This window comes from Haliotis rubra, unplaced genomic scaffold (assembly GCF_003918875.1).
Source record: "Haliotis rubra isolate DU_JTF1 unplaced genomic scaffold, ASM391887v1 Scf1013, whole genome shotgun sequence".
NCBI classification, from domain to species: domain Eukaryota; kingdom Metazoa; phylum Mollusca; class Gastropoda; order Lepetellida; family Haliotidae; genus Haliotis; species Haliotis rubra.
This window is the reverse complement of record NW_025764908.1, coordinates 133,665-159,875: the sequence shown is the minus strand read 5'-3', so window position 1 is coordinate 159,875 and position 26,211 is coordinate 133,665. Positions and strand designations below refer to the sequence as shown.

At 44.0% G+C, this 26,211-nt stretch overlaps 1 protein-coding gene across 1 annotated transcript in view; it reads right to left on the bottom strand.

Moving 5' to 3' along the window:
* The window catches only part of LOC124269407, a 58,484-nt gene that overhangs the window by 10,740 nt on the left and 21,533 nt on the right, over positions 1–26,211 (bottom strand). Inside the window, exons 5-6 of the mRNA XM_046704415.1 lie at positions 15,830–15,962; positions 11,163–11,393 (exon numbers count right to left, since the gene is read on the bottom strand). Coding sequence (XP_046560371.1) covers positions 11,163–11,393; positions 15,830–15,962 — 364 coding nt within the window. The remainder of the gene's footprint in view (positions 1–11,162; positions 11,394–15,829; positions 15,963–26,211) is intronic.

Genomic DNA, 26,211 nt, shown 5'->3' with positions numbered 1-26,211 from the left:
CGTCCTTAAACGCTCGCATGGTGTGACCTTCTCGTTGGAGTTGGTCGTGGATAAAATCTATTTTAGTATGTGTTTTTTCGTGTAGTAGGCTTGTGCGGCTTAAATTTCTCGATGGGTAAATCATGACGTTTCCGATCCGCTTCTATTTCGGCCACGTTCGACGTTCGTAGATAAGAAAAAAGGTAATTGCTACCCGACAAGGCTAGGGCGTTGACTAAGACCCACCAACCATCAAGGCAATCGTGGCCATTTATATTTGATATATAATGGTTCTTACCTTAATACGTTTTCCGGAATGATCCCTTGCTTGATGAGCATATCTTTGGTGGCCATCACCAGTCCCAAGCCCATGTCTTGCAGGTTGAAATCAAGTTTGGGTGCTTTGGTGGCTATCACCATTCCCAAATCTACGACAAGCATGCCAATGTCGAGTTTGGGAGTTGGTTGTTTCGTGATCACTTTACTTAAATGCACATAGCCGATGGCTAGACCGCTAACCATGGCGGAGTGATACGCATCGTTGACAAATTTTTTCCATTGGCGGTAGACATGACTATAACATAACGTGTGGGTTTACCTCTAATTGTTTTGTTAATGGTGGACCATCACCGGTGGTGTCGTCTTTTTGTTTGGTTGATATAACCATACAGCCGCAGTGATAAACATGAAAGTGGCTGCCACGGCGTACAGAATCCATGGTGGGGTATTCATCGGTATTCATGATGATGCCTAGCTTAACCCCCTTTTTAACCGGCGGCTACTTTTTTCGGATTCTTGGGTTTTTTCGTTACGGTATCAATCACTTGGGTGGTCTCCTCTGCAGGTGTCGAGGTCGTTTCGATGTTCGCCTCTGTCATCTTGTATATCATTAGTCAAACATTTATATTTAAATTAACACTGCTTGCCCGTAATGATCGCCGTGGTGACGGGAGCTAAGAACATACCATATCGGTGATACAACTCACAACTGAGTGTGTTCAAGGCGTGACCGATAAACGGATCCGCGTTGAGATCTTCCCACGAAGTTGACGTGTCGGTGGAATGGGAAGCAGAGACGAACGGTGTAAAATTGCGTTATAGCCAATCCTATGGTTTCGCCATTTCAGCACGGAATCGGGCTTCGCATCTTGCGTACAGTTTGTTGATGTCTCCATCGGACATTTAATAAATTTTATCAGTGGTGGTGTTTTCACTGAAGTATTGTTTCCCCTTCCCACACATGGCGAGATATTCTCAGAAATCATTTGTTCGAGCATGTCGTCCAACTCCATCTTATAATACATCAATCGGTTTTTAAACCTAATATAATAAAATTGAACATAACCCAAACAGAACGATATGAATGTCAGGTAAAACAACACAATAATTTAAAACGTCGTCATGGTTTTATATAAAGGTTATACATTCAATTTCCTAAGCAGGTTGCTTGATTTTGCTTGATTTTTTCTAAGTATTGCTTAGTTTGGCTGTTTTGTTTTGGCTAACAACTTTCTCATGCGTTCTCACTTGGGTTTGGTGGGAATCGTGTCGTTTTCTCTTAAACATTCCTCGAACGAATCCCTATCCTTGCAGTGAAATAAGGCAACCTATCGCCTCTGTTCCCTGAGGTCTTTCAGGACTAAGTTGAATTTTTGCGTGAGGACCCAAACGCTGTGTTTCATATGACGTCCCGAAAACGCTAAATACGATAACATATCTCTCTGTTTGGTGATCTCTTTATTCGTGCTGCAATCGTCTATAATAAACAGCGTCGATTCTCCCTGAAACTTCTCGTGAAAGGGGCGCAACCAGTCCTGTAAACGTACTCCCGGGTTGATTTTATTAATCTCTGTGTCATCATCACCCACACTCTCTCCGTGTATGTTTTATTGACGCGTATAGTTGGGCAAAGAATCACGATATGATCGAACACATCCTGATAATACCCTTCTAGCATACCCAATACAAAAATGGTCTTCCCACACCCCGTCTGACTGCACACAATGGCGCAATGCGGCTCCAGGGGAAGCTCAATATCGAACTTAATAGATGGCTTGCACGAATCTTCCATCTTGAATATAAAGCTGCGCATCCATAATCACGTACAAATATAAGTTTAATTTACCGGCGGTTTGGGCCTTCTTAGTGATTTTGATCGTGATGCCTTTGCTTCCGTTGTCGATGCGGCACCCGCTCCCATAAAGCCGATCGTCGTTTTGGAACGCATGTCCAACCACAACGCATACTTGGTCGTAAGATATTGTCCTAGCGTCATGGAGGCGAGACCGAGATCGTTGATTCCCAGTGGGCTCTTGATCGCCGGTTATTTTTGGATCTCGTCCCACTGCTGGTAAGCTCGCATGACTTGGCTAAAGAGTTGATTGGACAGTCACTTCCATTTTGATAATCTCGGGGCTCCAATATTTTTCGCTAACTCTTTCAAACAGTGTAAAATCTTCCACGGGAATGATCAAAATACCCTTCATCGATCGAGCGGGTACGTTCAGATTGATATTCTACAATGTATTGCTTTCCTTCGCGACAATCTTCAGATGACGCAGCATGCGATCATACGAGATGGCTAATGTTCCTGAATACTGGTTGCGAATTTGTCGAGCCAATTCTGGATTCGTGACCTTGTCGAACTCCAACAAAATATTGTCGATGGTATAGCTGCCTCCGGTACTTGAAATAACAACGTTGCCATAATTGTTAAACATGAGTTTGTATTCCAGCCTATCACCCAGCGCGGCTTGGTAAATCAGCATGTGATCCTCCTGTAGTTGGAAGTCGAGTGGAATGCAAAATCGGTTACCGAATGCCTCGGCTATAGCCTCATGTCTCCTCGGTATATCGGCGAGATCGGTCTGTTCAAAAGTATAAACAACGTGCAACCGAGTCAAGAGACAATCGGTTGCACAAATGCCTTGGCATTTCATGTTTTACCGTTTACTCGCAGATCTCCAGGGGTCTGTGTAACTGAAAAACACTGTTGTCGATGTTTTTTTAACGATGGCTCGACCGATGTTCGTCACGATTTCTCTTGTTTCATCATTGTAATCCAAACTGACGATGACGTCATTCACGCCCAGGTTGGGAAAGCGCACCAACAGCGTTTGGTTTTCGTCACGGATTGACGAATGGCTTTGACCCCCAGGGGTTCCCTCAATCTTCGGAAAGGGTTTAGTTTTTGTTCGTATGCCGACAACATCATTTATATTGAAAGTATGTTTTTATATCTTTAATATAACAGAACCATGGCTGAAGGTGGTGAAGGTATTCTAATGGACGATTTGGGTGATAAACCCTCGATGTACAAGCTGACAACTCATTAATGGGTGAAAGCATAGGCGATATCCTGTTAAAGACGACTGTGGATGAATATTATGATACCCTAAAACGAAAAGAAAATCTCGTCCTCTTTATCGCAATTATTCTAAGTTCGAAATCGATGATTGAGGGATACTGCGACTGACAGGTGCTCTGGACCTCGATCTCATGCATTCCCGTACAAGAAAACCCCTTGCCTTGTCCACGCTGGCCAGTCGCCACGGTGCCCACTTAATCCACGACAAATTAAATATAGTCAGCTATTGACAAAATATTTCTGCGAAGACCGCCAAGGCTTTACAAAAAGTGCAGGCCACCTTAAACGATTCCACATTAGAAACACCGGAGCTGGAATTGACCGTTCAGGAACTGCGAGGGCTAGACAAGGCCTTGTAAACCATTTGTAGATTGCTCATGGACAACATGGCCAAACTGAAAGAACTCAATGATTGTATTGCTTAAGAGCAAACAAAACTCGAACATGTGGACGATTCCGATGACAAGATCAGCTGACATTGGATCCAGGAAAGGCCACATAACATGCGAGATGAAAGATCGACCCGATTAGAAGTGGCGTCATGCAACAGAGAAGCGCTTCCATCCCAAATCAGTCGCATTCGCGAAACCATCAAACGAGTCCTCCAGGCAGACACCACGGTAGCCAAAAGGCTTAAAACGTTATTTAGAGAACAAAGGGATCACCATCGGTAGCCTATTGACCGCACTCGGGTTCATCATATCGACTTTTGTCATCTCTATGACCGGTGGTATGACTCACACATCTCCCAAATTATTATGGTGGAAAAACAGAACAATTTAGCCATCAATGTCTTTGGACACAATAAGGGTACTATCGTACACAGAATAAGCTCCGTTCCAGAAAACATACCCAGGATCAATTTATTCCTAGTCTAAAAAAATAATTAATTTCACTACACGTGGATTAAAGGTTTGACAAAACTATTCGATGATAAAGCAAACCACAAGGAAAAGAAACACTTCTGCGAACGGTGCCTGCACGGTTACAGTACACTAGATCTTCTTGATCTTCTTGACTGTAGAGGTTTGGAACAGACAGATGTTAGGATCAACATGCCAGAAGAAAATATAAATATTCTCAATTTTAACCATTATAACAAACAAACGCCCAGGCCCTACGTGATTTACGCCGACTTCGAAGCCCTCATCAAACAGCTTGAACACATCACGACCGACACGACCGAACAAAGTTTTACGTATAAAACGCAAGGACAAAAAGCTTGTGGCTTCGGATACATGGTCATCTGACAATCGAACAAATGAACACTCCCATGATCTGGCGAGCCCATCACCCATCTACAACATGAAGAAAAAGCAATCTGGGACACTTTATCTAAAATCGTGCCCATGTGTATGATGAAGGATGACTGTAGAACTCACAAAACGTCGACTAATTGCCACGTGTGTAACCAAACCGTGAACGGTGATTCCGTGAGAGATCATTGCCTCATCACGGGTCAGTACCGAGGTGCAGCTCACAACGCGTGCAACTTGAAACTAAGGACCGATCCCCAAAGATACCCATCCCTGTGGTGTTTCACAACCTTCGAGGGTACGATACCCACCTGATCATGCAGGCCATCTTGAAAATCAATGGCAACATCAAGTCCATCCCCAACAACATGGAAAAATATATCTCCTTCTCGTTAAACGGTCTGAAATTCATCGATAGCATTCAGTTTCTCCTGTCGTCCCTCGACAGTTTGGTGAACGCCAATGACCCCAATACCTTCGCCATCACCAATCGATACACTGATGTGGCGACTCCGTCTTTGCTGTTGAAGAAGGGTGTGTACCCCTACGAGTACATGGATGATTGGTCTAAGTTTACGGAGACATGATTACCTCCCATCCACTGCTTTTGTAGTCTCTTAACCTAATCCAATATCACCGAGGATGATTACACCCACGCCTGTAACGTGTAGGAGAAACTAGGCTGTCAGAATTTAGGCGACTACCACGATCTCTACTTGAGAACGGATGTGCTCCTGCTCGCCAATGTATTCGAGATATTCAGAAAAACACGTCTGAAACAGTACGGTCTTGACCCAGCCTGGTATTACTCCAGCCCCGGTCTGTCTTGGGATGCGCTCTTGAAGGAAACCAGAGTCAAATTGGAATTATTAACAGATTACGATATGCATATGTTTATCAAGAAAGGCCTGCGAGGCAGGGTCACGATGGTCTCCAAGCACTAGGCCAAAGCCAATTAAAAATACGTGAAAGGCTATGATTCGAGTAAACCCTCCAATCATTTCCTACAGGCGGGTTCGACGAATAGCGAAAAACGAAGAACATTATGGCTATCCCCGAAAACTTTGAGACGCGGAACTCCACGCTACCCACAACAGTTATCCGCTGGCCCCTGAATGGTTGATGATCGAACAAGAATGGATGTCGGACTATCAGCGAGAATTGTTGGGAACGACTAAACAAGCTCAGGTGGAAAAACTCGTTCCCAACTTGATGGATAAGACCAAGTACGTCGTGCATTATAGAAATCTACAGCTGTATCTGTCATTTGGGATGAAGCTGAAAAAAATACATCGAGTTCTAAAATTTGATCAAAGCCCCTGGATGGAGCCTTACATAAGATTGAATACTGATCTGAGAAAAAATTCTGACAGAAAAAACTATCAGGTCAGATCAGCGTGAGGTATTTGCATCAGCCTGGTGAACTTGAGGGAGGGGATCGAAGTCGTGCTACGGACCCTGTATGGTCTGTCAAAACGTACTACATTGAGCGAGTGGACATCAAAGAAGATGAACCCCATTTGTATTACTTGAATGATGGGCCAGGTAGGGGATTCGTGAGAGAGGAATTGCTTGTCGTACCCCACGATACGGTATTACCCCCTTATAAAGATTTGTATATGCATATTTATCATCATGTGGAGATTGATCGAGAAACGGTTGTTCAGTTGCATCGGGGTGGACGTCGATGTACTCAATATTTACTCATCCCTATGTCGAGGACAATTCACGGCCCTGTACAATAGTTTAGGTCTGTTGGGTACCGAGCGGTTACAATATCTCATGGATACTTTAGTCGATTATAGCCTTAAGACCAGAGAACACACCGCCCCGTACTCAACCTACTCCTTAGTCGACTCTGATGAGTTTATGGCAGATGCAAGCCAGCACTTCTTCGCTCAATATTACGGTTACGTTTAAAAAAAATACTTTAAAAAATAATACTTCAAATAAAGGGCACATCCAATGTTGGTCCACCATCAAACAAACCATTTTTACACCATCGATGGGAGACTTATTCAGGCACCAATAACCCTATAGAACACATACTGCAGCTGGAACCCCATCCTAATACTACTCATTACATAGGGAATTCCATGTTGTCCGATATTTGAATCTAGCAGTCCCTCTTGCAAAAGCTCACAGTACTTCCTTGAATCAATGCAGCCTGTAATTTCCAGAAGCGGCATTAACCCAAATGTCCCGATCCCACCCCACACCATCACAGAAAGCGAGAACTTTGGGCACATTTTTCGCATTTTCCATTTCGACACAACCTTTTCCTTGTAATTCGGAAAAATTGGAACTTTGATTCGTCTGTAAATAACCAGTTTGAAAAGTCAGTGTCCCCATTATGCTCACACCACTTCCGTCTTTTCCGCTTGTGCTCTTGCGTCATCAACTGAATCTTTGTCGGCACTTTCTTCAAAATTCCTTATTCTTTTAAACTCCGCCTTATGGTCAATTCAGATACTCTAGTACTCCCTAAAGCTGTGTCAGGCTCCCCTAGTTGTTTTGCCAACCAGTTTGGATGCACCACTGCCAGTTGTGTGAGTCGTCTCCTGTCATTTCCATCGAGTTTACGCTTTCGCTGAAAACTATAGCCTTAAGACTAAATCTGGTAGTAAGTCGGTAATGGTACTCCGAGGAAGCCTCAATATTGTCCATAACTTTTGAACTGATTTGCACCCATCTTCATATAAAGCGAGAAGTCGATATTTCGCATCAGATTTTGACATGACGTTGGTAACTAGGAAATCATCTCCTACAGCGTCATCACGTGACCCGGCCCAACGACAGGGGAGATAATGCCGAGAACGCCATACTGTTGTCAGCAGTGCAAAATATTACTCAAACAATTTCGAATTTACCGCACGGCGACCTTGAACAGATGTTGGTGGTGTTTGCCGATGCTGACGTCTAATTTGCCTGCAGGGTAATTACATGCTGTGTTGTCCTCCACAACATTTGCGAGAGTGTCCGTGACCTCTACAGGGAGGATTGGGATGCAGAAAAAGACGAAGAAGAAAATGACCACCAACTGGATGTACAGGTTTGGGGCAACGAAGGGATCCAATGTGAGAAAGCTTTCCGTGAATGAAACAGCACTGGCTTTCTGCAATGATGTGTTTTAAAGACACTATTCATTTGTGAAGACATTTACTTTCAATAAACCATGTATAGTTCATACTGGTGATTTTTGTAAACATGTACACTTGAACATGCACATGTTTTAAACTTCAAATGAAAGTATTTTCTGAAGATAAAAGCAATTATTATCCCCCTCAACAACGAAGTGCTGTCTCTCTTCACGCTTCTGTCTTTCATCTCATTCCATCTTGGCTTTCTCAACATCAAGTTTTTGGCGTTCAAGTTCTATTTTATGTCATTGAAGGTCAAGAACCTTATCATCAGCTCTCTTGTTTGCTGCACTAAATCCATCCATCACAGATTTCAGTGCTACTTCCATCCTTGTCTTTGAGCTCTTTTCTTCTCACTCTTCACCTTTCCATTTTCCCCTCCAGTTGATTCCTTTTTTTATATTCTTTCTGCTTTCCGTATCAGATGCATTCTTTCCGTCCTTTTCATCCCTTTCAGTTCTATTATCAACAAGAGGTGTAATGTCAGCACAACTGTCATCAACAGCCTGTGTGTTCGCCTGTGCTGTACTGTCATATGCATCTGGTTCACAAGGATCCCCTTCTTCATCTTCGACTTTCTTGGTCAATGTATCTATAACCTTCAGAGGTGACAAGGCTGGTCTGGTACCAAGAATGGCGTCCAGTTCTTCAAAAACTTTCAAAGTTTCCTTCCCTTTCCACTTTTCTTCAGGTAAAATTTACTCTCTCTGTGTGTCCTCTTTAGGGTATGGATTCTCACGTTACATTGGTCAGATGTCCTGTTGAATCCTCTTGCAGCCATATCCGTCGCGACAGTATTGTAAACTGAAACATTGCTGCTGTGGGGTTTTCCAGTAATTCCTCTATACTGTTGTCTTCCCATATTGCCAATAGGCATTTTGTTTCCTCGTCATTCCAAGCAGAACCCCATCTTTTGGCACTACAAGGTTCTTTCCGGTTCGCCATTGTCGTGTGTCCGTTCTTAATGGAAGCTTGACATAAACTGATAGATATCTGACCTAAAAGATGCATAAAGTTTTGGTGGGAAACCACCAAAATGGCCATCATGAAAATCGAGCGGGAAGAAAAAACTCACCCTGAGTAAATTTGCTATGCGTTCATACAACCACATTTGCTTAGGGTAGCCAAAAATAAGCATTGACTCACCGGTAATAAAACATTTACATCTGGTCCAGGATAGGAGTATTTTTGCTTGGGGTAGTAAAATTTGCATATGTGTAATTGCAGTTGTAAATACAACCAAATATACTCACGTAAGCAAATTTACACAGATGCAAAATATACACACGTGTGCAAATGTCGCCGTATAAACAGGGCTTTTAGAGAATTTTACCCAAGTGTCTTCAAATATATCATCACGAGATGATGAAAGTTACAAATACAAATATGTTTACTTAAATCAATGAGTGTTGATATCAGAAGACACACTGTGAGATTTTATTTATCCACCAAAATCATTCTTCATCAAATATCAGTAAAAGAATGAATTTATCTGAACACAAAACTGCCATTAGGCTTCATGAGCAGTGATCCCAGTGAGGTTATAGCATTGTCAGCAGTGATCCCAGTGAGGTTATAGCATTGTCAGCAGTGATCCCAGTGAGGTTATAGCATTGTCAGCAGTGATCCCAGTGAGGTTATAGCATTGTCAGCTGTGTTCTTAGTGATGTCATAGCATTGTGAGGTCAGGAACTGACGATGTCCATCAGGACCACATGTTTCGCCAAGTTTTATAGCTGATAATGCATTTGTTATTTCATATATTATATGGTTATCTCTTTATTTAGAATATTACTAGAGTCATCATCAATCAATGTACATTATTTGGCAATATGTAATATATAAATGTCTATTGATGTGTAGCTATTGTACTAATCATGTACAACAGGGCCAAGTCTGACTGAATGTACCAGATAGCAGAACTCACCATGTTGTGTAGGATCTCACTGAATGTACCAGATAGCAGAACTCACCATGTTGTGTAGGATCTCACTGAATGTTCCAGATAGCAGAACTCACCATGTTGTGTAGGATCTGACTGAATGTTCCAGATAGCAGAACTCACCATGTGGTGTAGTATCTGACTGAATGTTCCAGATAGCAGAACTCACCATGTTGTGTAGGATCTGACTGAATGTTCCAGATAGCAGAACTCACCATGTTGTGTAGGATCTCACTGAATGTACCAGATAGCAGAACTCACCATGTTGTGTAGGATCTCACTGAATGTTCCAGATAGCAGAACTCACCATGTTGTGTAGGATCTGACTGAATGTTCCAGATAGCAGAACTCACCATGTGGTGTAGTATCTGACTGAATGTTCCAGATAGCAGAACTCACCATGTTGTGTAGGATCTGACTGAATGTTCCAGATAGCAGAACTCACCATGTTGTGTAGGATCTGAATTAATGTACCAGATAGCAGAACTCACCATGTTGTGTAGGATCTGACTAAATGTTCCAGATAGCAGAACTCACCATGTTGTGTAGGATCTGACTAAATGTACCAGATAGCAGAACTCACCATGTTGTGTAGGATCTGACTGAATGTTCCAGATAACTCACCAGGTTGTGTAGGATCTGACTGAATGTTCCAGATAGCAGAACTCACCATGTTGTGTAGGATCTGACTGAATGTTCCAGATAGCAGAACTCACCATGTTGTGTAGGATCTGACTGAATGTTCCAGATAGCAGAACTCACCATGTGGTGTAGGATCTGACTGAATGTTCCAGATAACTCACCATGTTGTGTAGGATCTGACTGAATGTTCCAGATAGCAGAACTCACCATGTTGTGTAGGATCTGACTGAATGTTCCAGATAGCAGAACTCACCATGTTGTGTAGGAACCGACTGAATGTTCCAGATAGCAGAACTCACCATGTTGTGTAGGATCTGACTGAATGTTCCAGATAGCAGAACTCACCATGTTGTGTAGGATCTGACTGAATGTACCAGATAGCAGAACTCACCATGTTGTGTAGGATCTGACTGAATGTTCCAGATAGCAGAACTCACCATGTTGTGTAGGATCTGACTGAATGTTCCAGATAACTCACCATGTTGTGTAGGATCTGACTGAATGTTCCAGATAGCAGAACTCACCATGTTGTGTAGGATCTGACTGAATGTACCAGATAGCAGAACTCACCATGTTGTGTAGGATCTGACTGAATGTTCCAGATAACTCACCATGTTGTGTAGGATCTGACTGAATGTTCCAGATAGCAGAACTCACCATGTTGTGTAGGATCTGACTGAATGCACCAGATAGCAGAACTCACCATGTTGTGTAGGATCTGACTGAATGTTCCAGATAACTCACCAGGTTGTGTAGGATCTGACTGAATGTTCCAGATAGCAGAACTCACCATGTTGTGTAGGATCTGACTGAATGTACCAGATAGCAGAACTCACCATGTTGTGTAGGATCCGCACAGCCTCTTTGTAGACCTGGCAGGAGTTCTGCAGAATGTCCTCTGTCAGATTCAGCAAACTTGACACAGGCACAATCCTGTGAGACTTGACAACAGCAACAATCTTCTCAAGGCCTTTCTGGACAAATGTGTGGACATCGTATTGCACGGGGTACTGGTTTCTGTGATTTTCATGGAGGCTGATCAGATTATCCACCAGCTTGTCATAGCCCTGTGTACAGAATGGTGATTGAGTGAGTTTAGTTTGACGCCGCAGTCAGCAATACGACACAGAACAGAAACACATTATGGACACAATACAATGGTTCTGTACCAGTTGTCATAGCCCTGAATGAAAAGGAGAAAATGTCTTTACAAAGCTTGACTAACCCAAGCTCTCTGAGATTCTCTGCCAAAACACCACTCACCTGATTCTTTGGCTGACACCTACCTCTCCTTTCTAACAAGATGTTGAGAGAATGTCCTGATACCTACCTCTCCTTACTAGATGTTGAGAGATTCTTGGCCACCTACCTCTCCTAACTAGATGATGAGAGAATGTCCTGATACCTACCTCTCCTAACTAGATGTTGAGAGATTCTTGGCCCCCTACCTCTCCTTACTAGATGTTGAGAGATTCTTGGCCACCCACGTCTCCTAACCAGATGTTGAGAGATTCTTGGCCACCCACGTCTCCTAACCAGATGTTGAGAGATTCTTGGCCACCTACCTCTCCTAACTAGATGTTGAGAGATTCTTGGCCACCTACCTCTCCTAACCAGATGTTGAGAGATTCTTGGCCACCCACCTCTCCTAACTAGATGTTGAGAGATTCTTGTCCACCCACCTCTCCTAACTAGATGTTGAGAGATTCTTGTCCCCTACCTCTCCCAACTAGATGTTGAGAGATTCTTGGCCACCCACCTCTCCTAACTAGATGTTGGGAGATTCTTGGCCATCTACCTCTCCTAACTAGATGTTGAGAGATTCTTGGCTACCCACCACTCCTAACTAGATGTTGAGAGATTCTTGGCTACCCACCCATCCTAACTAGATGTTGAGAGATTCTTGGCCACCCACCTCTCCTAACTAGATGTTGAGGGATTCTTGGCCCCCTACCTCTCCCAACTAGATGTTGAGGGATTCTTGGCTACCCACCTCTCCTAACTAGATGTTGAGAGATTCTTGGCCACCTACCTCTCCTTACTAGATGTTGAGAGATTCTTGGCCACCTACCTCTCCCAACTAGATGTTGAGAGATTCTTGGCCACCCACCTCTCCTAACCAGATGTTGAGAGATTCTTGGCCACCCACCTCTCCTAACTAGATGTTGAGAGATTCTTGGCCACCTACCTCTCCCAACTAGATGTTGAGAGATTCTTGGCCACCCACCTCTCCTAACTAGATGTTGAGAGATTCTTGGCCACCTACCTCTCCCAACTAGATGTTGAGAGATTCTTGGCCACCCACCTCTCCTAACTAGATGTTGAGAGATTCTTGGCTACCCACCACTCCTAACTAGATGTTGAGAGATTCTTGGCCACCCACGTCTCCTAACCAGATGTTGAGAGATTCTTGGCCACCCACGTCTCCTAACCAGATGTTGAGAGATGCTTGGCCACCCACGTCTCCTAACCAGATGTTGAGAGATTCTTGGCCACCTACCTCTTCTAACTAGATGTTGAGAGATTCTTGGCCACCCACGTCTCCTAACCAGATGTTGAGAGATTCTTGGCCACCCACCTCTCCTAACTAGATGTTGAGAGATTCTTGGCCACCTACCTCTCCTAACTAGTTGTTGAGAGATTCTTGGCCCCCTACCTCTCCTAACTAGATGTTGAGAGATTCTTGGCTACCCACCCATCCTAACTAGATGTTGAGAGATTCTTGGCTACCCACCACTCCTAACTAGATGTTGAGAGATTCTTGGCCACCCACGTCTCCTAACCAGATGTTGAGAGATTCTTGGCCACCCACGTCTCCTAACCAGATGTTGAGAGATTCTTGGCCACCCACGTCTCCTAACCAGATGTTGAGAGATTCTTGGCCACCTACCTCTTCTAACTAGATGTTGAGAGATTCTTGGCCACCCACGTCTCCTAACCAGATGTTGAGAGATTCTTGGCCACCCACCTCTCCTAACTAGATGTTGAGAGATTCTTGGCCACCTACCTCTCCTAACTAGATGTTGAGAGATTCTTGGCCACCTACCTCTCCTTACTAGATGTTGAGAGATTCTTGGCCACCTACCTCTCCTAACTAGATGTTGAGAGATTCTTGGCCACCCACCTCTCCTAACTAGTTGTTGAGAGATTCTTGGCCCCCTACCTCTCCTAACTAGATGTTGAGAGATTCTTGGCTACCCACCCATCCTAACTAGATGTTGAGAGATTCTTGGCCTCCTACCGCTCCTAACTAGATGTTGGGAGATTCTTGGCCATCTACCTCTCCTAACTAGATGTTGAGAGATTCTTGGCTACCCACCACTCCTAACTAGATGTTGAGAGATTCTTGGCTACCCACCCATCCTAACTAGATGTTGAGAGATTCTTGGCCACCCACCTCTCCTAACTAGATGTTGAGGGATTCTTGGCTACCCACCTCTCCTAACTAGATGTTGAGAGATTCTTGGCCACCTACCTCTCCTTACTAGATGTTGAGAGATTCTTGGCCACCTACCTCTCCCAACTAGATGTTGAGAGATTCTTGGCCACCCACCTCTCCTAACCAGATGTTGAGAGATTCTTGGCCACCCACCTCTCCTAACTAGATGTTGAGAGATTCTTGGCCACCTACCTCTCCCAACTAGATGTTGAGAGATTCTTGGCCACCCACCTCTCCTAACTAGATGTTGAGAGATTCTTGTCCCCTACCTCTCCCAACTAGATGTTGAGAGATTCTTGGCCACCCACCTCTCCTAACTAGATGTTGAGAGATTCTTGGCCCCCTACCTCTCCCAAATAGATGTTGAGAGATTCTTGGCCACCCACCTCTCCTAACTAGATGTTGAGAGATTCTTGGTCACCCACGTCTCCTAACCAGATGTTGAGAGATTCTTGGCCACCCACGTCTCCTAACCAGATGTTGAGAGATTCTTGGCCACCTACCTCTCCTAACCAGATGTTGAGAGATTCTTGGCCACCCACGTCTCCTAACCAGATGTTGAGAGATTCTTGGCCACCCACCTCTCCTAACTAGATGTTGAGAGATTCTTGGTCCCCTACCTCTCCTAACTAGATGTTGAGAGATTCTTGGCCACCTACCTCTCCTTACTAGATGTTGAGAGATTCTTGGCTACCTACCTCTCCTAACTAGATGTTGAGAGATTCTTGGCTACCCACCTCTCCTAACTAGATGTTGAGAGATTCTTGGCCCCCTACCTCTCCCAACTAGATGTTGAGAGATTCTTGGCCACCTACCTCTCCTAACTAGATGTTGAGAGATTCTTGGCTACCCACCCATCCTAACTAGATGTTGAGAGATTCTTGGCCTCCTACCTCTCCTAACTAGATGTTGAGAGATTCTTGGCCATCTACCTCTCCTAACTAGATGTTGAGAGATTCTTGGCTACCCACCACTCCTAACTAGATGTTGAGAGATTCTTGGCTACCCACCCATCCTAACTAGATGTTGAGAGATTCTTGGCCACCTACCTCTCCTTACTAGATTTTGAGAGATTCTTGGCCACCTACCTCTCCTAACTAGATGTTGAGAGATTCTTGGCCACCCACCTCTCCTAACTAGATGTTGAGAGATTCTTGGCCCCCTACCTCTCCCAACTAGATGTTGAGAGATTCTTGGCCACCTACCTCTCCTAACTAGATGTTGAGAGATTCTTGGCTACCCACCCATCCTAACTAGATGTTGAGAGATTCTTGGCCTCCTACCTCTCCTAACTAGATGTTGAGCGATTCTTGGCCATCTACCTCTCCTAACTAGATGTTGAGAGATTCTTGGCTACCCACCACTCCTAACTAGATGTTGAGAGATTCTTGGCTACCCACCCATCCTAACTAGATGTTGAGAGATTCTTGGCCACCCACCTCTCCTAACTAGATGTTGAGGGATTCTTGGCCCCCTACCTCTCCCAACTAGATGTTGAGGGATTCTTGGCCATCTACCTCTCCTAACTAGATGTTGAGAGATTCTTGGCCCCCTACCTCTCCTAACTAGATGTTGAGAGATTCTTGGCCACCTACCTCTCCTAACTAGATGAGAAATTCTTGGCCCCCTACCTCTCCTTACTAGATGTTGAGAGATTCTTGGCCACCTACCTCTCCTAACTAGATATTGAGAGATTCTTGGCCACCCACCTCTCATAACTAGATGTTGAGAGATTCTTGGCCACCTACCTCTCCTAAGTAGATGTTGAGAGATTCTTGGCCACCCACCTCTCCTAACCAGATGTTGAGAGATTAATGGCCACCCACCTCTCCTAACTAGATGTTGAGATATTCTTGGACATCTACCTCTCCTAACTAGATGTTGAGAGATTCTTGGCCACCTACCTCTCCTAACTAGATGTTGAGAGATTCTTGGCCTCCTACCTTTTGTAACCAGATGTTGGGAGAACGTCCTGACACCTACCTCTCCTAACTAGACGTTGAGATATTCTCGGCCACCTACCTCTGTGGTGGTGACACTGACATATTGTCTTCCAATACCCACCTCCATTGACTTGGTGTTGACAGACATGAAATGGAGTCTGTCCTTCTGTTGACAGATTCTCTGCAGACATTCCAGTTTCCAACACAGACGGCTGTAGTAGTTCTGGCCCTGGAAGTCCAGGGTGGCCAGGTTCCTGGAAGAGGACATATATACATATTTACAACAGGTGTTCATTTAGATGTCATAGTGCTTCTTGAACAGGAAAGTTTTTAAGTTAGATTGGAAGCTGGCTATTGAAGGGGATTCTTAGAGAGACACATGCAGATTGTTCCAGAGAATAGCTGACAAGTAGGAAAGAACATTGATGTCTGTGTGTCTTCACACGATGAGCGGCGACTGATTGGCTGATCTCAGAGTCCTGGTTGAGACATACTCTCTGACAAGACTAGAGAGATAGGGTGGAGCTGCATTGTTAAGACATCTGTAAGTCATGCTAAATATCTTGTATTCTATCCTGGCTGGGAGTAGTTAGCAGTGCAGACACATGAGGATTTTAGGGAGATGTGGCTGTGCTTGGTGGTTCTTCAGATCAATCTGGCAACTGCATTCTGGACTTTTTGCAACCTGGAGAGCAGGTTTTTGTTCACGTTCCCTAGCAAACTGTTACAGTTGTCCAAGCGGGACAACACCATAGATCTTACAAGATGGTGTGTTGCGTCAGTTGTTAATAGGTGGCGGATGCTGGAGATATTCCTCATGTGATGATAGCAGATTTTACATAAGTTACTGACGTGTGGCTCTATGGAAAGTGTAGAATCTACCACGACACCCAGGTTTTTCACTGTAGGGCTCATAGAGATCCGAGATTCACCTATCGTAAGTGAATTCACACTCAGTTTATCTCTGTTGACTGGTGAACAAGCCATGAGAATGTCCGGTTTGTTATAGTTTAGTTAGAGTTTACTTGCGGTCATCCATGTCTTCACATTCCCTACACACACTTCAACTTCTTCAACTTGTGATCTTGCAGCATTAGCATTGTGTTTTCTTAAGAGTTGAGTTTCATCAGCATAACAATGATGTAAGATTTTATGCAGAATAACAACGTCCCCAAGACGGTGTAGAGAGTGAATATCATCGGTCCCAACACAGAACCTTTGCGGGACGCCACACGAAAGTTTGTATGTCTGAGATCTAGTAAAATCTAGATAGTTTTTATATTTGTATACTTATCCTGCATTACTCCTTAACGCATTTACTGCTTTCCTATAACAAGACAAAGTTGTGCAATGGAAACATCGAAGAGAAGTTGTTCCAACTAAGCGAGCTGCCATATTACCATCGCACTGCGCCCACGTGACCCGGAAAGTGGAAACATCCTTCCATGATGGATCTAATGGAACAATTACTATGGAGGCTACTGCTCTGATCTCATGAGGGTTACACCAAAGTGTTATGACTAACTTCTGCCTTGGATGTCTTGGAGACAGGAATGAAGAGCTATTTCCTCGAACCACGATGAGCCTTAGACTGACGGAGAAAACACCAAAGTGCACGGACCGGGCATAAATGAAGTTCTGCATCATCCTCAGATCCCACAATCAAAGAGAGAGGTGGAATCATGAAAGATCTGTGGGCTGTCCTGGAAGTAGGCTTATTGCAATGAAGTCCCAGCACAGTCCCATGTGAACGGCTCCATGTAGGGACTGTTCAAAGCGAACACGGGTGACATCAAGAGCATGCAGCTCGATCACCCTAGCTGCCGGGGCCAACCCAAGCAGAAAGACCGTCTTCTTGGTGAGGTTGTAAAAAGATATGACGTGAAGCAGCTCAAACGGCACCTCCCGCAACAACCGGAGTACCACATTCAGGTCCCAAGCAGGCAGCCTGAACTTGGCCTTCTGGTCTTCTTGGCTTGCAATTCTGGAATCTTGGTCATCTTCCTGTCATCTGGAACAGCCAACAATGAGCTCAGAGCTACCAAATACGAGGTAATTATGTACCCCTGAGGTGTCTGTGATTACGCAGAAACAGAAGAAATTCAGCCAAGAATTGAGGTGATGCAGTAACAGGATCCTGGTGTTTGTCCTTGCAAAAACTCTCAAAGGATCTCCATTTGTCATCATATAAACCTCGAGTAGAGGGGCTGTGTGCCAAAGTTACCTCTAGCTGAATAACCCTTGGCGCTTAAAACCCTTTGCAAATGTACCAGGCGTGCAGATGAAACCAGATTATCTCCCCCCTTCATGGCCTCTACCCCGAAAGGGCTGGCTGGGCTGGGGCTTGAGAGAGGTATGCCGGGGCTGATAGTTTCCTACCCTAGGAACCTTTTGTGCCGAATTCCTCCAAACTTGTTCCAAGACCTTGAGGGCTGTCTCATCACGGGCATAAGCACAGACACGGGAGTGTAGTTGGAAACTCCACCATTACAAATGGAGGAAGCAGACCAAGGCTGATGTAGTAGACGTCGTTTAAATTCAGAGTCCCATTCAGAAAGAACCAAATATCCCAGGCGTCGTGTTGACGTGATTTCAGATGATTGCTTATATGCTCAATATGCCTCTGTTGAAAAGTCATCACAGGGAGATGGTCTATGTGATTTGGATTGCTTTCAGTTAAGTCCTGACTAATCACCCTCAAAGAGGAAGCCAATGCCGATACAAAGTTTTAAGGAGCATCGAATTTCCATCTCAATAAAGGCTAAACGAGTGTCTGGCATAATGAAGCTGCTTGCAGGTTTAGATGAGCCTGTCACATGGTGTAAGTCCTCATCAAGCTGCAGGGAGGCAAATCACCCACCTCAAGAGCATGGATAGGAAAATCATCCTTACAAAAACGTAGCGCCTTAATGGATGGAGTAAGGGATAACTTGGCAAAATCCTAAGCCGATCCGCCATCCAATCCGGGACTTGGCGAAGTCCTGAGTGAGTATTGAGATGAGTCCTCATAAATCGGAACAAAGGCGCCCTCTGATGAATCAGAATGGTAGTTATAAGACCTCCGGACTGGAGAACGACTTCTCGACCTGCGTCTCTGTTTAGTGGATTTCCTGCTATGGCGTGAACTGGTTCCTGGTGAAGTCCAATCACGATAGGAAGTAGCCCTAGAAGTAGAGGCTACCCGTAACTGTTGAAGGAGCCAAAACAAGAGATGCCAGGAGACGCCACAAACACCGAATCAGTAACGGGAGCCACAAGCGTCGGAGGAGTCGGAGGAGAAACAGATGAAGGAGGTGCTGGGAGTACCATAGGCACGGCAGGTAAAGGCAGTGCTGATTGTGCAGTAGACAACAGAGGTACCGAGTGTGTGGGAGGAGTTGCCGTCAGAAGAGGTCGCCACAGGCGCCGGAGGCACTGCAAACACTGCATGTCCCGGGTGTGAGGAGAACGCCGGCTGTGGAGTAAACAGGGGGACCACTGAAGGCGCCATCCTCTGTTCAAACATAGACTGTAAAAAGGACTGTATCCAACCTGGATCCATGTAGGGTGCCGGAGACGCACACTGGTCAGCAGGTAAACTAGGAGGCACCACAGGCGTTGAAGCTGTCATCACTGACTATGGTGTCGGAGCAAAAACCACTGATGCTGTTGATGATGAAGTCACTGATGCGGTGGGAAGAGTCAACAAACCACTCAAAGATGCTGTTGTAGACAAACCAGACATCGCCATAGTCGATGGGGGGGGGGGGTGGTGGTGGTGGTGGGGAAGGAACGTCTCCTCCGAAGAACCATGCATCTCCGTAGTAGCCGGGGAGATAACCGAGTCTTCAGAAGCAAACAAAGTCTGAGACAATGTGAACACTTGGATGTCAGGGAACACTGCCGACTTGCTGCTATTGCAGGCAATACAACCTGGAATAAATCTGCAAAAATAAGCAGAAGCCCAAAAACAATACAATGTGTAAGAAAACACACATGAATAACTAGACAAACATTATTTCCCACCTACCAAAACATGGTTAAGGGAAAACTACATGTTTGTAACAATATACTAAATAAATTACAAAAGTATTTAGTAATTAAACTTGTAGTATATAAGCAGAACATTGGCCAAGAAGCATAAGAGAAATTACCAAAGAATAATACATGACTAACAGAGTGGAGTACATTGACTGAATTCAACATGGCTAAGTGGAACAAGCAGACGCACAATAATAACGTGAATCCAATAATCATTGTGCAGAAATTACACTTTGTCGGGTCGGTATTGTCAGATGCAGAATATTTCGTTTCTCTCATGAGTATGTGTTTGATAAAAACAGATGACCGGATGTAATAAATGGAGCATGTGGCGGAAGAAAACCGAAACTGCTGTGTGGTAAATAAGATTGCAGATGTATCTGAATTGTAATATTGCAAAATAACATTGGCGACGAGGATCATAAACTAACAAGGAAGCCGTAGAAGGGTAAATTGCAACTTTGTTCAGTGACAAATTGTCAGAATTTAGCGATGTTCGTACCATGCCGTCATTTGACCTCACTGGTGATTCGAGCGCAGTGAGTATCCGTTGGAAAGCTTGGATAGAGGAGTTTGAGGCATACGCTGACAGCTGAGCATTATTTGCTGAGGAAGGAAAAGTAGATAATCAGGCACAAAGGAGTGCACTACTGTTGTATATAGCCGGAGCTGGACTTAAAGGTGTTTTAAGACGTTGCAAGATTGGGGGTCGTCTCAAGAATATTTCAAGGCAATCAAGGCTTTAAATGATCATCTGACTGACAAACCTAATGTGACGTACCAACACCATATTTTCAGGAAAATGAAGCAGAGTGATGAAACTGTGTCACAGTATGTAACAAGGTTACGTGAGGCATCTGAAGGCTGTGAATATACGGATGTTGAAAAACAGATTTGGGATCAGGTGGTTGAAAATTGTAAGTCGGACCATTTGAGATGCAAGTTTCTGGAAAAAGGAGATGAACTGTCATTGAAATCAATATTGAAAATGGCTGCAACATGTCAAGATATCGAGGAACAGATGAAAGATATGAACTCTAAAGGGGGACAGTCAGATAGGGTCCAAAGAATAAGAGAACAGAAAACATTCAACAGGAATAGTAATCAGACAGGGAAAGTTGACAACTCCTGCTTCCGCTGTGGGCAAGTTGGTCACTATGGCAGAGATTCTACATGTCCCGCAAGAGGTCAACAATGTCAAAGGTGTAAAGGGTTTGATCATTTTGCTTCAAAATGCTATTCAGACTTATCCTGAAAGTCATCTAGATCAAAAGTAAAGAGAGATAGAAGTGGTTGCAGAGGCAAGAAAACTAACAGGAAATCCCATGGCCGTGGTGATGTGAAGCATTTAGAAACTGAGAAAACAGGCAGAGATAGCAGTGATGATGAAGATAATGAAGGCCAAGGTTATGCTTACCTTATGAGAAGCAATGTGCACAGCGTGAACAGAGGCAATGGTGATAGCAGTGAAGTCATTCCAGTGTCTGTGGGTGGTGTTAACATTGACATTACTGTTGACTCTGGCAGTGATAGTAACATTATTGATGCTGACTTGTGGGACTATTTGAAGTCTAAGAACATCAGGTGTGTGTCACAGAAGGGTGGCAAATAGTTGTTTCCCCATTCAAGTAGGACACCATTGAAAACTCTAGGCACTTTCACAGCAGAAGTAGTAGCTGGGGATTACAGGACAGACGCCATGTTCACTGTGATTGATGGTAGGGCAGAACCGCTCCTCAGCAAAGAAACCGCTACGAAGATTGGCGTGCTGAAGATTGGACTTAATATCAATTCAGTGCATTCTTCATCAGTGATTCCTGAGTGCCTCAATGAGTACCCTGAAGTATTTCTTGGACTTGGCAAAATGAAAATAAGCCGCATCAAGCTGAAAATTGATCCAGAAGTTAAGCCCATTGCTCAGCCACGCGACGCGGCTCCATTTGGGCTGCATGGAAAAGTTGAGTCCAAAGTTCAGGAACGCATTGGCGGCGATATTAATGAGCCGTGGAAGAACCGACACCATGGGTGAATCCTGTTGTCATCGCACCAAATGCCTTGGGTGATATAAGGCTATGCTTGATATGAGACATGCCAACGGCTATCTTGAGAGAAAGGCACCCTATACCTACAACAGATGAAGTGTTACAGGACATGAACGAAAGTAGAGTCTTCTCAAAGTTAGACCTGAAGTGGGGTTTCCATCAACTGGAGCTACATCCTGAGTCGCGTAACATTACAACTTTTGTGACTCTTTGTGGACTGTATGGTATAAGCGGCTGCTGTTTGGGATAAATGCTGCACCTGAGATATATCAGCATGAAATCGAGAAAACCCTGCAAGGAATCCCAGGGGTTGCCAATATATCAGATGACATTGTTGTCCATGGTCCTTCCACAATTGAGCATGACAAACGATTTGAGCAAGTCGTTAAGAGACTTTCATCAGCAAATTTAACCTTAAACGTTGACAAGTGCGAGTTCAAGAAGTCCAGTATAACATTTATGGGGCACCATTTGTCAGATCAGGGGATTGATATCACCAAAGACAAAGTTGAAGCTGTTGTGAGTGCAAGACAGCCTGAAAATGCGAGCGAGGTCCAAAGTTTCTATGGACTAGTAAACTTCTGCTCTCGTTTGATCCCTGATTACTCCACATTAGCCGAGACCTGTTGAGACAACAAACAAGGAAAAACCAGCTGTTTGTGTTTGGAAAGGATCAAGTTGAATCATTTGAGTCACTCAAAGTTGCCCTTGCAAGTAGTGAAACCTTAGGCTACTATAGTCTAGCTGCCAAAACAAGAGTTATTGCAGATGCCAGTCCTGTTGGACTTGGGTACTCACAACGCAGGTGCTCACAAACTGAAAAAGAGGCTCTTGACTTAGATTGGGAGTGTGAGAAGTTTCACCCGTACATATATGGGTTATCATTTGAGCAATATAGCTGATCCGTTGTCCAGGTTGTCGAGAGAACAGTTAGTGAAACCTCAAGCTGTGTCAAGTAGTGCTGAAGAATATGTGAGATTTGTAGCAGTGAATGCAACTCCTCAAGCTGTAACACCTCGAGAAGTCGAGAGAGCTTCTGCAACGGATGATGAGTTGGAAATGGTGCTTCAGTGTATTGATTGTAGTGATTGGAATCATTGTGAATTGAAGCAATATGTGATTGTGAGTTCTGAATTGTGCAGAATAGGGAAGTTGGTGTTGTGAGGTAATCCCATAGTGATTCCCATGTGTTTGCACTCCAGAGTTTTGTCACTTGCACATGAAGGGCATCTTTGTGTTGTTGGTACAAAGCAGAACTTGAGATCCAAGGTGTGGAGGCCAAATATGGATAAGGATGCAGAAAGGCTCTGCAAAACATGTCACGGTTGTCAGCTGGTCAGCAAGCCGAGTCCTCCAGAACCTATTCAGACAACAGAACTGCCATCAAAACCTTGGGAACGTTGACCTTTATGACCCAACACTGCTTCTGTTACAGGTCATTGGCTCCCTCCCTCTGCAAGCATTCTGCGTTCTGCTGTTTATTTTGTTGACAGTTACATAGACAGATTCTTTAATACAAATGCTTAAAATCGGTGATTTACAATGTGATTAGGTTGTCTGACAAAACATCCACTTGCACAGTTTGAGATCGATTGGGTCATTGGATGAAGAGATATTTACAAAAAACCGGGTCCACATGCATTTCATGCCAAACTATAGGCCCGTATCATCATTCCTTCTGCTGAATAAATCAGTGAGCAGAATTGCGGGAGGTGGTGGTTCTACTCCTCATGATCGACTCTCTTCAAAGAATTGGAAACCTCTGCAGGTTTAGTTACTTTTTCAGAGAGATCGTCCCTTGGGGTACATATATGCATAAACTCAGACTCCCAATGACTGGAGGCCAGGGAGGAGGGAATTCTGTCAAAGTACACATGAATAGCGATCGCTAGGAATAATGTAACAGACGCTAACAACACTCACCTGTCACGGTCCTGGAGCTTCCACGAGAGGCATTATGGGAGGGTAACCGATAGGGAGGATAGGTACTTAGAACCGAATTCCTCGTGAGGTTAGATATAGCAAGTTCGCACACAGTGCTTAAAATAAACAACCACACCTACATCATGGTCTATTAGAGAGCAATCGTAGGGAGGAAAACCAACTCACAACCCACCATAATCTCCGGAGAGAATCGAAGGAGTTAGATCACACAACAGCGGATATATCAATAAACACAATTGAAAGAAGCGCCAACTAACCAGATAACCAAGACTCACTCGTCAGGGTGACAGGACACCGTCCACTGGAGAGAACAGAACGGCTAAAACGCCGCACGCATCACGCGGAATGTGTATCGAGCTGATAGTGCCTGATAAAAGTGCTAGGCCTGCTCCAAATAGCGCAGAGCATATCTCTTCAATGGGTAGTGCCGATGCAAAAGCTTTTGACGGGCTACTGCCCTGACCGAAAGTGAGCCTTCAACTTCCTTCTGCTGTCACCAACCGCTCAGACGGTTTCGAAGTTGCCTTGCTGAATACCTCTTGTATAAAGAATAATGTCTGAGACTTCAACTCATTAAAACATTGATACAACTGTCACAAGACATTTTCAGCCGCAGAAAATGCATATATGTACCCCAAGGACGATCTTTCTGAAAAAGAATGATGAAAAACATCATGCTGCAGAGTCCAAAATTGTTCCAGGAGACAAGTTGTTGCTTAAAAGGGAACACATGAGTAAGGTAGACACACCTTATTTCCCAACACCAGTTGAAGTTGTTTCTAAGGCAGCAAACATGGTGACTGTGCAAAGTGAGGATGGTGCTCAGTATAGACGTAATACTTCGCAAGTGAAACCATATCAGTCACAGCTGAACAATCTGACAGAACCAACCAGTGCACTAGTTGATGACAATAAAGCTAGCCAATCAGAGACTGTGGATATTGATCAGTGTCTTAGGAGGTCTGACAGACAGAAGTCTGTTCCAAAGAAGTTTGATGACTTTGTTATGCTTGACTGATTGGGGATCTGATTGCTTAACCATTGTTAAGTTGATAGTTTTTACTGTTTCAGCATAGACTGAGGGTTCAGTTTCATGGACATAAGTATTCATGTTGTTTTGACTTGGTTCAGTAGTTCGCAGCATTTAGTTTCAGTTCTGATTATGTTGATAATGACTGAGACACGAGAACTGGAGTTCATAAAGCAGAGTATTGGGGATATGCTTAGTTATTTGGCTCAAGTTGTCCAGACTTCATGATTCTGCAGAAATGTCAGTTTATGTTATATTTGTTTAAGCAATAAGGTAGCAGTAATTACTGCATTTCTCTGATGGGGGAGGGATGTCGTGTCGGTATTGTCAGATGCGGAATATTTCGTTTCGCTCATGAGTATGTGTTTTGTAAAAACAGATGACAGCATGTAAAACAATGGAGCATGATGAAAACCGAAACTGGTGTGTGGTAAATAAGATTGCAGATGTATCTGAATTGTATTACTGCAAAATAACACACTTCTCTTCAAATATATAGTAATATGAGAAGACACAAACCGGGTTCTGAAGAAACTATCCAAAAGGAAAACTACAAAAGAAAAAAAAAAACTGTGTAAAATTGCAAGTTTAATCACGGAAAAAATCGCATGGCCTGTCAGGCAGTAATGTGAAGGTACGTGAAGTCAGCACTTTCCGGGTCACGTGGGCGCAGTGCAATGGCAATATGGCAGTTCGCTTAGTTGGAAGAACTTTCTTCGATGTTTCCATCGCACAGCTTCATCTTGTCATAGGAAAGCAGTAAATGAATTAAGGAGTAATGCAGGAAAAGGTAAAAAATCTAATATTTTGGAGGAGCACAAAATGAGATCATTCTGACAGGTATGAGGAAAACCATTTTAGAACAGAGCCGACTAATCCAAACAGTTTTGTAGACAATCAAGAAGCTGTTTGTGATCTAGCTGCATCGAACGCCGCCAATAAATCAAGAAGGACAAGTACACAAGCCTGGCCAGCCTACTGCTCCCAGAGTGTCCATTACATGAAGTAAAGTTGTCTCAGTGTTGTGATTGTCTCGATAAGCTGACTGGAACTCATCATATAGACTGTGGTCTTCAAACGAGCAATAAGGCGGGTCTTCACAGCCTTTCCAGCACCTTGGACACAAAGGATAGATTTGAGATGGGTCTATAATTGGCCAAATCATCAGTGTCAAGGCTGGGTTTCTTCAATAAAGGCTTCACAGCAGCTTGCTTCAGGCATTCTGGAACGGTCCTAAGACCAAGCTGAGGTTTGTGATCTGTGTAATGAATGGAAGGAGAATATCCCAAAACAGGATTGGATCCATCACACAGAAGGTTGGTTTCTGAAGCTACTACCAGTTTCTTTACCTCTTTCTCACTGAATAATGCCAAATTTGTCAAGATACATATCTGAGGCTGCAATGTCGCCTTGTAGAGATTCAGACAGTTCACACCTGTCAAGATCTTTGCTATCTTCTACGATGTA